Raw genomic sequence first — 13,555 nt, forward strand, 5'->3', positions numbered from 1 at the left:
AGGTCTGCAGGGGACTGATTTTCCAGTCCCGCGCCCACCCGCTCCCGCAATATTCTGTCCCGCTCCCGCCCGCTCCCGCATTAATGTGTCATTTTTAGTCCCGCTCCCGCCCGCATCTGTAACATGATGTCCCGCTCCCGCCCGCTAAAGCCTGCATGCAGGAGGGATAGCCTATTCAGTTTTTCTTTCTGTCTCACGAAAGGAGAACACACACCTGAGAAAGACTCCAGATGTCAGTTTATTGGTTCTGAATGTAGGCTAACAACAGAAGTAGGACTAGTCTGGTGCCCTCTTCCTCTGTCATGCTTTCGATTTCGAGTTTTGACAATGAGCAGCAAGAACAAATTGAACCCACGTAAACGACAATATAGGCTATTAGGCCTGCTATCCGTCAGTTATGCTTAAACCCCGTTTTTTTAATGCTGCCTAACAGAACATCCAGCTGAACTATAGTTATGAACACTACTTTAATGATTTCCATATTTAATTTTATGCACATATTTAATTTGCGGGAGTGCAGTGAATCATCGGTTTGTCCCGCACCCGCAAACGCACCTCTCTCATCCCGCCCGCTCGCGCAGAGAGCTTTCAAAAGTTGTCCCGTGCCGCACTCTTTTGCGTCAGGACCCGCAGGTCCCGCAGGTCTACCGCGGGAGTGCAGACCTCTACTTGGTGGCCGTCATCCCTTAGGCTATATATCATATTGCTCATCATCCGTACTTCCCCACTGCATAACCCTCAAGCTTTTTTGGGAAATAAATTAAGCAAGCAGAAATAAATTAAATCAAGCAGTAAAATCATGCAGTCATGGAACCCCTAAAAACACACAGACACACACACACACACAAAACACACAGACACACACAGATATTACAAGGCCTAATGTAAACAGAGGACTGAGGTTATTCACATCTTACACGGAATAATATCATTCAAAGGCCTGGACTTGTTGAGATAGCTGGTGGTGTCTAGCTGGCTAGCATGTTTTAGCCATCTTAAAGGCCACTAAAAGATCTGGACTGATTTTTGAAGGTAGCTGGTGGCGGCTAGCTGGCTAGTATGTTTTAGCTTGTTTTAGCTATCTTAAAGGGCACAAAGAGGCCTGAACTGACATGTCGAGGTACAGTAGCTGGTGGTGGTTGGCTGGCTAGCATGTTTTAGCTATCTTACTTGTCGAGGTGGCTGGTGGTGGCTAGCTGGCTAGCATGTTTTAGCTATCTTACTTGTCGAGGTGGCTGGTGGTGGCTGGCTGGCTAGCATGTTTTAGCTATCTTACTTGTCGAGGTGGCTGGTGGTGGCTAGCTGGGGTCCCTCCGTGGCCCCTGGGCTGCTCTGAGTCGCCTTCTTCCCTCCTGCACAACCAACAGAGGAAACAGTGTGTGACTTACAAGTGTCACTAGAGAGCAAACATTCACACACACACACACACACACACACAAACACATACACACACACACACAGACACACGCTTCAGTAGTTATCAGTCGACACACACACACACACACTTCAGGAATTATCGGTCACCCACACACATATGCACGCACGCACACACACACTACATCCCTTTCGGCTGAGAAACAAACAAGGAAACTCCACTGATGCCAGTAAAAACACAAATGCTTCACACGCAATCACGTTGACAAGGAAATGAAATGAATCCAGTTAAGTTCAATGATAGACATGGCCGATAAACACTGATGACTAACACTGGCTCAGGGCTCAGTCCTGTGGGTGAAAGCCTTTCCGTGCTGCAGGCCTGTAAACAGCTTCAAAGGCCCCTGTGGAGCTGAGCTGTCCGCCCAGAGCTCCAGAGCAACAGCGGCCCTAATGAGAGGCTGCCAGGGCAGCCGGGGCTGTTTGGGCCTCCCCCAGGGCAGCCGGGGCTATTTGGGCCTCCCCCCGGGCAGATGACACTGGAGGAGAACAGCTGGAATCAGGTCAGAACAGAATAGATATCCAGGCTACACGAGGGCCAAATCCAGGCTACATGAGGGCCAAATCATTTACATTTACATGTGCTCATTTATCCGAGGTGACCTCCAGGTTTAGCACGGAGACTGAATTTGAGGAGAGACTGACCTGTCTTAGCAGCCTTCTCGGCCTTCCTCTCCTGGGCCTTGGCGTTCTCCTTCCCCTTCTCCTGCAGCACAGAGACAGACATGCAGAGAGAGACCTCCGTCACTATAAATCCCCACGATAGCACAGACGCAGTAGATATGATAAAACCCCACGATAGTGCAAACACAGTAGATACGATAAAACCCCACAATATCGCACACGCAGTAATAATAACTTGGTTTTATATAGCGCCTTTCATGTAACCCAAGGTCGTTTTACAAAGGAGATAGGGCAGGGGAATAGAGAGGAGAAGAGAGGAGGGGGTAGAAGTGGGGTTGAGGGGCAGGGTGGTTAAGGACCATAGGCCTCAGTGAATAAATGTGATTTTAGGTGCTTTTTGAACGTAGCCAGTGTGGGGGCTTGGCGGATATGGAGAGGTAGACTGTTCCAAAGGGTGGGGGCAGCAACACAGAAGGCTCTGTCACCAAAAGTCCGTAGCCTGGAACGAGGGATGACAAGCTGGTCCTTGCCAGAGGACCTCAGGGACCTTGGCTGGGAGTGATGCTGGATGAGATCGGAGAGGTACTGGGGAGCAAGAGCATTGAGGGATTTGTAGGTAAGGAGTAATATTTTGTAGGTGATGCGTGACTTCACCGGGAGCCAGTGAAGCTGCTTGAGTGTGGGGGTAATGTGTTGCCATCGCTTTGTGTGTGTGAGGATCCTGGCAGCCGAGTTTTGGACACGCTGTAGCTTGTCCAGTGCTTTGGTGGGAAGACCATAAAGGACACCGTAACAGTAGTCCAGACGGGAGGTGATGAAGGCATGTATCAGAGTCTCCGCAACAGTGTCTGACAGTGAGGGCCGGAGTCTGCAGATGTTTTTGAGATGGAAGAAGGCGGATTTGGTGATGTTACTGATGTGAGCTTGGAGTGAGAGGTTGCAGTCCAGAGTCACACCCAAGTTACGCACTTCTTGGGAGGGCCTGATGGTAAAGCCATCTATGTTCAATAAGACGTCCCCAACTTTCTTGGACAGAGACGGAGGGGCCACCACCATGAGCTCTGTCTTGTTGTTGTTGAGTTTGAGCAGGTTGGTGGCCATCCAAGTCTTTATGTCATGCAGGCAGTGAACTAGTGATAGGGGATAATGTAGAGCTGGGTGTCGTCAGCATAGCAGTGGAAACTGAGCCCATGCTGACGGATGATCTGGCCGAGAGGGAGCATATAGATGGTGAACAGCAGGGGGCCAAGCACTGAGCCTTGGGGCACGCCGTGGTTGACTGGAGCTGGGGTCGAGTTGGAATCCTTGATAGTGATGTATTGCGTCCTAGTGAAGAGGTAGGAGTGAAACCAGGAGTCAGAGAGTCCTAAGTGTTCATGGAGACGGTGAAGCAAGATGGTATGGGAGACTGTGTCAAAAGCTGCAGATAGGTCTAGGAGGATGAGAAGGCTGATGAGGCCGTTGTCTGCAGCTATGAGGAGGTCGTTCATGATCTTAATGAGCGCTGTCTCCGTGCTGTGGTGGGGTCGAAAGCCAGATTGGAGGAGTTCATAGAGGTTATGGTGGGACATGTGGTGTTGAAGTTGGGCAGCCACCGCTTTTTCCAAGATATTGCTGAGGAAGGGTAGGTTGGAGATTGGGCGGTAATTTCCAGGATCGTCAGGGTCCAGGCTGGGTTTTTTGAGGGTGGGAATGACCACAGCCGTTTTAAAACTAGATGGCACCACACCAGATGTGAGAGAGGTGTTAATAATGTCGGTCATGGTAGGGCAAAGTGTGGGCAGACACGCCTTTACCAGGGCCGTGGGCATGGGGTCCAGTTTGCTAGAGGTGGATTTAGCTTTTGACACAAGATCCATGACCTGGTCATTACTGAGTGGTGAGAATGAGGAGAGAGAGCACTGATGTGAATGAGCAGAAGAGGTGGAGTTGCAGTCCTTCAGGTGAAAGGCAGGTGGACATGGGGCGCCTGTCTGACGGAGCTGCAGGTGGATGTCGTCCACTTTCTGCTGGAAGAAAGTCTGGAACTTGCAGCAGAGTTCTGCAGCATCTGATGGTTGGGGTGGATCTGGAGAGCGGAGGAGACGGTTTACAGTTGAGAAGAGCTGCTTTGGTTGATTCTGGTGTTTACTGATGAGAGTGGAGTAGTACAGAGTTTTAGCCCTGGAGAGAGCCTTTTTGTACTTCCCCACATGATCTTTGTAGGCCTCTTGATGTACAACCAGTCCAGATTTTTTGTACAGCCTTTCAAGCCGGCGCACAGCTGCCTTCAGATGGCGGAGCTCAGGAGTGAACCAAGGCGCGGGCTGGCTGAAAGTGACAGACCGAGTCTTCAGGGGGGCTACAGCATCCAGACTGTGAGAGAGAGCTTTGTTGTAGTGCTCAGGAAGGGCATCCACAGAGTAGCTGGAGGGGTGGGAGGCAAGATGTTCTGCCAGAATGCTCGACAGCACAGGTGTGGATACGCGCTTGATGTTCCTGAACGTGATTGTTCGATTCACACGCAGTCTGGGTACCGAGAAGAGGATAGCACGGTGATCGGAGACAGCTAGGTCCAGGCATTGGAGATTGAGGGGAGTTATGCCAGTGGAGCAGACTAAATCCAAGGTGTGGCCTTTGTCATGTGTGGGGCCATGTACATGCTGCGTTATGTTTAAACACTCAAGGATAGATAACAATTCTGTTGCAAATGGACAGCTTTGTGAGTCCACATGAATATTAAAATCACCCAAAGTGGTGAGTAACTCTGAGAGTTCAGATAGAAACCCACTGTTGGCTTTGGGAGGGCGGTAGACAAGTATAACTTGTAGCTGTGCAGCCCCAGTCAACACAAAGTGCACGCATTCGAAAGTGCTGGAATTTATGGGGAGTTCTTTGACCATGATGTCAGAATTGTATATGACAGCCAGCCCGCCACCACGGCCCAAGAAGCGAGGCTTTTGGATGTATACATAGCCTGGGGGAGTGGCCAGATTGAGAGAGAAGAAATCCTGCTGATTTTGCCATGTCTCGGTCAAACACATGAAATGGAGTTTTCTTTCAGTAATTATGTCATGAATTAGTTCTGCCTTGTTGTTTAATGAGCGAGTATTCAGGAGCATAAAGTTTGCCGTCTTCATGGTGGACGTATCAGACGGGCCAGATATGACAGCACAAGCCAAGGGACGCAGGTTGCCAAGCTCTGCGTGACGTGTGTTTTGATGACGTCGCGACAAGGAAGTATGGCATCGGACTGAAGTGACAGTCGGAGTTGTATTCATATGCACAAACTTATATCGGGAGGCTCTGTGGACATATCTGGGACGACGCAAGATGTGGAGAGACTTTAAGACATCTAGGCAGCTCGGCGGGATGGAGGAGCAGAGATTCATCAGTTCTGTTGCGAAGTATCTGATGAGAGCCATGCCGGGTGGCTAGCTTGGCTAGGCGCCAAGCCACTGGTTGCAGTGCAGGGCGATTCCGAGTGGAGGTCCCACCTGGATACAGCGACTGTGCTGTCGATGGAAGGCACAGAAAGCCACAGCGATGTTGGTAGGAGAGACTAGAATCTGCCGCCGGTGGTGCCAGGATAGCCAATCCAACGGTAAGATTCCAGCTTGTTCCGTAGTAGCCAACTGAATTCGTCCAGGTAACGTTGGTAGTGCTTGATCGCCACTGGTCGCGCAGTGCAATTAAAGTAACACTCAAAAAGTATGCGAAAATGGCAGATTTGACTCGCGGAATGTATCAAGTGAATAGTAAACAGTAAAATAGCAGGACATGAGAAGCGGCGACATACACGCCAGCGTCCTCAGTAGATACGATAAAACCCCACGATATCGCACACGCAGTAGATACGATAAAACCCCACGATATCGCACACGCAGTAGATACGATAAAACCCCACGATATCGCACACGCAGTAGATACGATAAAACCCCACGATATCGCACACGCAGTAGATACGATAAAACCCCACGATATCGCACACGCAGTAGATACGATAAAACCCCATGATAGTGCAAACACAGATATGATAAAACCACATGAAAAAGCTCTGACATGCCACCTGCTGGTGAATCACAACACCCATAAACACCCATAAACACCCAGCAGGTAGCTGTGGCCAAGTAGCCACCCCACAATGCTTTGACTTGGCTTTTTAGGAAACGGTGTTCTTGACAACAACCCTTTGAAATGACCATAAACTGGGATACAGGCATGAAAGTGCAGGAGAGGAAATGAGTGGATGTCGGACATGCATTAATATGGGTGACCTGACATCATAGAGGTCTCTGTGGATGCAAGGTTGTCTGCAGGGGTCATGAGAGGTCATGGGGGAGTCAGGGGTCACAGGTGGCGGTCACTATCTTACGCTGATCTCCTTAAGGGCTGCCAGCTGCTCCTGGAGGCTTCTGATCTCCTCACGCTCCTTCTCAGCCTTCTGCTCCGCGCCCTTACCCAGGGTCTGAGAGAGAGAGAGGGAGAGAGAGAGGGAGGGAGAGAGGGAGGAGGGAGAGAGGGAGAGAGAGAGGGAGGGAGAGAGGGAGGAGGGAGAGAGAGAGGGAGGAGGGAGAGAGGGAGTGAGGGAGAGAGAGAGAGAGGAGGGAGAGAGAGGGTGGGAGGGAGGGAGAGAGGAGGGAGGGAGAGGTAGAGAGAGAGGGAGGGAGAGAGAGGGGGAGAGAGAGAGGGAGGGATGGAGAGGGAGAGAGAGAGGGGGAGAGAGGGAGGGAGAGAGGGATGGAGAAAGGGAGGGAGAGGGGGAGAGAGAGATAAATAGAGAGGGAGGGAGGGAGAGAGAAAGATAGATAGAGAGAGGGTGAGAGGGAGGGAGAGAGAGATAGAGAGAGGAAAAGGGAGAAAGTAAGGTTGAGTGTGGGGAAAAGAAAAAGGAACACAGACAGCATTAGAAAGTAAACATTCCAAATCATCCAAATTGCTAATTTACATTAGTACTTATTATCCAAATTGCTTACATTAGTAAATAGTATCCAAACTGTTTGCATTTCCCATGAGCAGATCCTAAAGAGTATTTCTGTACATTTGATCACATGCATTTGTATGTGAGTTTCACTTATAGAGTATTTTATCCCTCATGTTCAGTTGGTTGGTAGTCTTGCAGTATGAAGAGGAACTATGAGCAGGGAGAGAAAAAAGGAATGAACGAAGGATGAAAGGAGGCTGAAAAAGGAAAAGAGAGAGGGGAGAGAGGGAGGGAGAGAGAGAAGCAGAGAGAGAAGGAGAGAGAGAGAGAGCAGGGCAGAGAGAGAGAGGAAGAGAGAGAGCAGGGCAGAGAGAGAGAGAGTGCAGGGCAGAGGGAGAGGGAGAGAGAGGAAGAGAGAGAGAGAGAGTGCAGGGCGGAGGGAGAGGGAGAGAGAGGAAGAGAGAGAGAGAGAGTGCAGGGCGGAGAGAGAGATAGAGAGAGAGAGAGGAAGAGAGAGAGAGAGAGTGCAGGGCGGAGGGAGAGGGAGAGAGAGGAAGAGAGAGAGAGAGAGTGCAGGGCGGAGAGAGAGATAGAGAGAGAGAGAGGAAGAGAGAGAGAGAGAGTGCAGGGCGGAGAGAGAGATTGAGGGAGAGAGAGAGAGAGTGCAGGGAGGAGGGAGAGGGAGAGAGAGGAAGAGAGAGAGAGAGAGTGCAGGGCGGAGAGAGAGATAGAGAGAGAGAGAGGAAGAGAGAGAGAGAGAGTGCAGGGCGGAGGGAGAGGGAGAGAGAGGAAGAGAGAGAGAGAGAGTGCAGGGCGGAGAGAGAGAGAGGGAGAGAGAGGAAGAGAGAGAGAGAGTGCAGGGCGGAGGGTCTGATGGTTGGGTCATGTCTGTGATCTCAGTGTGACTGGCTAGTGAGGAGTGGAACTTAGGTCACACCAACGATGTGAACACACACACGCACACATGCGCACGCACACACACACACACACACACACACACACACCTTACAAAAACACTACAAACACACACAAACACACATACACAATACACGCACCTTACAAAAACACTACAAACAAACATGCAAACACAACTGAGCTGAACTGAACGCACACACAGCTCTAAGTCAAACCACACACAAGAGTACCACCACACCAACACACACCCTGTACTCTACTCTCTGGTCTGCATGCTCACACACACACACAGCTCAGCAGAGCTTCATCTTTTATGATGTTATTTTGGTGAGGCAGCATCCCATTCCTCTGTGGACGGGAGATGATGGCAATTTGGGTGGAAATTACATAGGGACGTAGTGTCACACAATTACAGTCTATGTGTGTGTGTGTGTGGGGGGGGGGGGGGAGAGAGAGAGAGAGAGAGAGAGAGAGAGTGATAGTTAGAGCCAGAGAGAGAGAGAATGTGTGTGTGTGTGTGTGTGTGTGTGTGTATGTGTGTGTGTGTGTGTGTGTGTGTGTGTATGTGTGTGTGTGTGTGTGTGTGTGTCTGTGTGTGTGAGGAAAGCACAATGGAATTTAGGAGGAGGAGACCGTAAATAATGTCTGTCCCGTCTGCAACGTGTGACTAATGTCCATATAATGTGTCAACCCTTTTAGTTAACTCATACTGTACACAGAACTACTCATCAGATAAGGATGATGAAAGCTCAATTATGTCCAAAATATGTATTAATCCAACTTCTACATTCACACAGAACCTTTTACCATTCAACCATTTCCCTTCATAAAACCTAGTTTTATAGTGGTTTGTATATTAAAGGTTGTATCAGCAATGGCGGGGTAACGTCACTTCTGTTAATGTTCAACAACAAAACAGAGAGCTAGCTCGCTTCTCCCTCCCCCTCCCTCCTGTGCAATTGAAACTCTCTCACTCTCTCACTTGTTGGTAGCAAATGTTTTTGTGTGCAGATCTCAGAGCCTAGGCTGCCTACAGAAACACGTTTTTTTTTGACGGCCTGCTTATGGGGCGGGTAGCTAGCAGATTGTTAGGAGATTAGATGAATGTGATCATTTATGTTTGGGCCTTTTTTGAGCCTGCAATCACTGATACAACCTTCAATTTGCAACCATTATCAAATTGTATGTAACCTTTCAGTGTTTTTTTTTACATGTACACAGTTAAATGCAACATTAATTAATTTATCCCACTTCCGCATTAACGGTGAGCTCAGCTGCCTGTTGCATCTTTCCAAAACAACGCTCTCATCCACACACAGTAACCATAACAACGCTCTCATCCACACACAGTAACCATAACAACGCTCTCATCCACACACAGTGTCCATAACAACGCTCCCGTCTACACACAGTAACCATAACAACGCTCTCATCCAGTAACCATAACAACGCTCTCATCCCCACACAGTAACCATAACAACGCTCTCATTCACACACAGTAACCATAACAACGCTCTCATCCACACACAGTGACCTTAACAATGTTTGTAAACAATGTTGTAGAGTTAGAGTTCTTATGAAGAACTGACCACACATTTCCTGTAACATAATTGATTTTAAGGCACTACTGCTTGTCTATAAAGCATGACATGGAACAGGATCACATGACCTATCAGATATATTTCACAAGTTACACACCTACCAGACAACTCAGATCACTGGAGAAAAAAATGCCTACTGGAAGTAAACAAGTTGAAGCAGCTAATGGAGTGTAGAAGCTAGCAGCTATGCAGGATGACATCAATGCTTTGAGTGTAGAAGCTAGCAGCTATGCAGGATGACGTCAATGAGTGTAGAAGCTAGCAGCTATGCAGGATGACATCAATGCTTTGAGCGTAGAAGCTAGCAGCTATGCAGGATGACGTCAATGAGTGTAGAAGCTAGCAGCTATGCAGGATGACATCAATGCTTTGAGCGTAGAAGCTAGCAGCTATGCAGGATGACATCAATGCTTTGAGCGTAGAAGCTAGCAGCTATGCAGGATGACATCAATGCTTTGAGCGTAGAAGCTAGCAGCTATGCAGGATGACGTCAATGAGCGTAGAAGCTAGCAGCTATGCAGGATGACGTCAATGCTTTTGACACATAAGTGTTTTAAATGCTTTCTGATAACACTTTTTCAACGTTTTATCAAATGTGCTTTCCTTTTTACACCTTTTATTATTGTTATAATAATACACTTTAATTCTGTAGAAAGGCCCAGGTGAGGGCTGAGTCTGGTGCTACCTGGGCGTCCGAGGCACGGCCGTCCATCTTGGCGAAGCCATCGAAGATATTCTTGTAGAGGACGTTCTTGCGCGTGCTGGCGTCGTTGGGTGGGAGGTAGCTTAGCACAGCGTCTCCGTGGAGACGGTACATGGTGAAGACGATCTTGACAGCCGTCTCCCGGACCGATGAGGCGCTGTGCTCCAGGGCTCCTGCCAGAAACTGAGGTACATGTTAAGGTTAAAGGTCAAACTGAGGTACATGTTAAGGTCAAAAGTGAAAGGTCAACCTGAGGTACATGTTAAGGTTAAAGGTGAAAGGTCAAAAGGTCAAAGTGCTGGCTTACTACAAAGATCATTTGTATTATCTTAACACATAGATGAAGCATTTCAGGCTACGCCAATGGGATGTTATGTAACCTAGTTTCAGTCTCCTCAATAAGCATGTCCTTAACGTCACAACATAAACTTTTCCCTGAATACAGTTTTTCTCGATTGTTTTGACACATTTTCTGAAAGCATGCCTCATACTTTCAGGACTCTACACACAAATCAAAAAACACACACACACAATGGGCAAAACCCCTCAACTCTCCTGCAAAATGAAAACTTACATTTAAAACAATGTTATTTCTTCTCAAAATTGTATTTTGTTTTCAAATGACACACACAAACCATCATATGAATAGAAATGTATAAGAACCAGTTGAAAACTGACATGCTCAATATAAAACACTATGATGAATGGAAAACACTTCTTCTCTATTCATCATAATGACTTAGGCCTTTTTTTGTTCAGCACATACATAAGTCTGTTGTAAAATATTTGACATATTTTATATATTATTTTTATACTTAGAACACACAAATACACGGTAATAAATATATTTTATTTTGCCCACAAAACAATGTACACAGTGTACATCCCAACCAACACAAAGTTGCACATACAGTCTACATACAAAACAACAGAAGAATTTACTGTATACAGTTACAGTAAAAAAACTATGCTGCATCCTCTCTTCTGTTTAAGTCTGAAACAGCACCTCATCCACATCACAAGCATTATGCTAAAGCTCTGATTGCTAACTGTAAAACTGTGTGACAGGTGTTTGCCCATGTGATGAGTCATTGTGCACAGTAGGACAATTCACTTTAGAATTTGAATGGCAGTGTGTTCCTTGCAAAAACAAGAGATCATCTTCATGAAAACTGTGCCAAATGCAGAGAATTGTGTTTAGTGTTGTGAAAAAAGTTTGCTTTAGAACTGCAACTTGAGTAAAGCAGGAATTGTAGTTTAGCAGAATTGGTTCAGGGTTGGTGCACAAGTTACATGTTGTGGTCATTGTGTCTCAAGTACCAGTAATTGTGTGTAAACAATTGAGAAAAAATTTAAGCAATGAGAAGATAAATATAATTGTGTTTATTATTTTATTGTCATTGCTTGTATGAGATGAATGAATAACTCTTTCAGACACAAAATAAATCATTTGAATTTGCCTGTTAACTGAGCTAGCTAGCTCGGTAACGCACAATAAAATGGCTTTGAATGTGTAGCTATGGGAACATGGCTAGTAATTTGCGCTAGCTAGCAGGTAAGGACTTTGGAAACCCATGTCACACAGATACAGGAAATGACTCCGTTATGAATCGTCTAGGATCATCAACCATCTCTGCTTACTACCTGAATCACCACAGCAACCTCTAAAACACTCTGGTTGTTTTATCCCCATGGTGACTACTGCAGACAAACAAAGATCACAACACCTGTGGATTCTTACTCAACGACCTTACCACACAAACTCTGATGTAGAGGGACCTTCATCAGCCTCACCTATTCAGCACAATGGTCTCTTGCATACTGTACAACAACAACATGAAGTGCTATGTTCTTAAAAGCCCTTAAAATATTTAACTTTTCAAAATATTTACCATTTTGACCACAAAACCTTCCGGGCCAGTAAAGGGCATGACCTGATGGCCCTGCTTATGGCACTTAGGGAGAGAGGTTGGCCTCAATGACCTCCAAATCACCAAACCCCTCTAATGATGGCACTTAGGGAGAGAGGTTAGCCTCAATGACCTCCAAATCACCAAACCCCTCTAATGATGGCACTTAGGGGAGAGAGGTTGGCCTCAATGACCTCCAAATCACCAAACCCCTCTAATGATGGCACTTAGGGAGAGAGGTTAGCCTCAATGACCTCCAAATCACCAAACCCCTCTAATGATGGCACTTAGGGAGAGAGGTTAGCCTCAATGACCTCCAAATCACCAAAACCCTAGGAACGTGTATCTTCTTTGGAATTGAGTAAACAACTGCATTTTAAATCTTAGTTTACAAGAAAGAAATGTTTGCTGCACTTCTGAAACATTTTGGTAAGACTTTAGTGCACAGTACCTACCTCTGCAACTGGCTACTGGACTTCCTCTGTCAGAGGCCTCAAGTAGTACGTGTTGGCAACAATACCTCAAGCAGCATCACACTGAGCACAGGGGCCCCCCAAGGCTGCGTGCTCAGTCCGCTGCTCTTCACCCTGCTGACGCATGACTGCACTGCAACCTACAGCAACAATCACATAGTGAAATTTGCTGACGACACAACTCTGGTGGGTCTCATCACCAAGGGCGACGAGACTCAATACAGGTTGGAGGTCGACCATCTGACCATGTGGTGCAGGGACAACAACCTCCTGCTGAACGTCAGCAAGACCAAAGAGATTGTTGTTGACTTCCGGAGAGGTCACACCCAACACCTGCCACTGACCATCGACGGTGCTGTGGTGGAGAGAGCGAGCAGCACCAAATTCCTGGGGGTGCACATCAGTGAAGACCTCTCCTGGACCACCAACACTGCATCACTGGCGAAGAGAGCTCAGCGCCGCCTGTACTTCCTGCGGAAACTCAGGCGAGCAAGTGCTCCACCAGCCATCATGACCACATTCTACCGAGGCACCATTGAGAGCATCCTCTCCAGCTGTATCGCTGTGTGGGGCGGAAGCTGCACTGAATACAACAGGAAAGCCCTGCAGCGCATAGTGAACACAGCTGGAAGGATTATTGGTGCTTCACTCCCCTCCCTGAAGGACATTTACACCACCCACCTCACCCGCAAGGCGACCAAAATTGTGAGTGATGCAAGTCACCCCGCTCACAATCTGTTTGATCTACTGCCCTCTGGGAAGAGGTACAGAAGCCTGCGCTCCCGCACTACCAGACTCACCAACAGCTTCATACACCAAGCTGTTAGGATGCTGAACTCTCTCCCTCCTCTCCCCCCTCCACCCTCAGCTACATAACATCCTGGACATTGGACCCACAATGGCCGCCTGCACCACTCCACTTGCACACTTGTACACTTTGCAACTTGTTGTTGTTGTCCTGAAAACACAACACTTCTGCTGCTCTTACATAA

At 47.6% G+C, this 13,555-nt stretch overlaps 1 protein-coding gene across 1 annotated transcript in view; it reads right to left on the reverse strand.

Annotated features, from left to right (window-relative positions):
- The window catches only part of cep104 (centrosomal protein 104), a 124,787-nt gene that overhangs the window by 36,148 nt on the left and 75,084 nt on the right, over window positions 1-13,555 (reverse strand). The window contains exons 14-17 of the mRNA XM_076277304.1: window positions 10,163-10,363; window positions 6,413-6,505; window positions 2,080-2,140; window positions 1,277-1,352 (exon numbers count right to left, since the gene is read on the reverse strand). Of these exons, the coding sequence (XP_076133419.1) occupies window positions 1,277-1,352; window positions 2,080-2,140; window positions 6,413-6,505; window positions 10,163-10,363 (431 nt within the window). The remainder of the gene's footprint in view (window positions 1-1,276; window positions 1,353-2,079; window positions 2,141-6,412; window positions 6,506-10,162; window positions 10,364-13,555) is intronic.

The sequence above is a fragment of the Alosa pseudoharengus genome, unplaced genomic scaffold, assembly GCF_046254945.1.
Source record: "Alosa pseudoharengus isolate Yale_2024_CS ecotype anadromous, Long Island Sound unplaced genomic scaffold, YU_APseudo_1.1 YU_APseudo_1.1_scf_9, whole genome shotgun sequence".
In the NCBI taxonomy this organism is placed as follows: Eukaryota; Metazoa; Chordata; class Actinopteri; order Clupeiformes; family Clupeidae; genus Alosa; species Alosa pseudoharengus.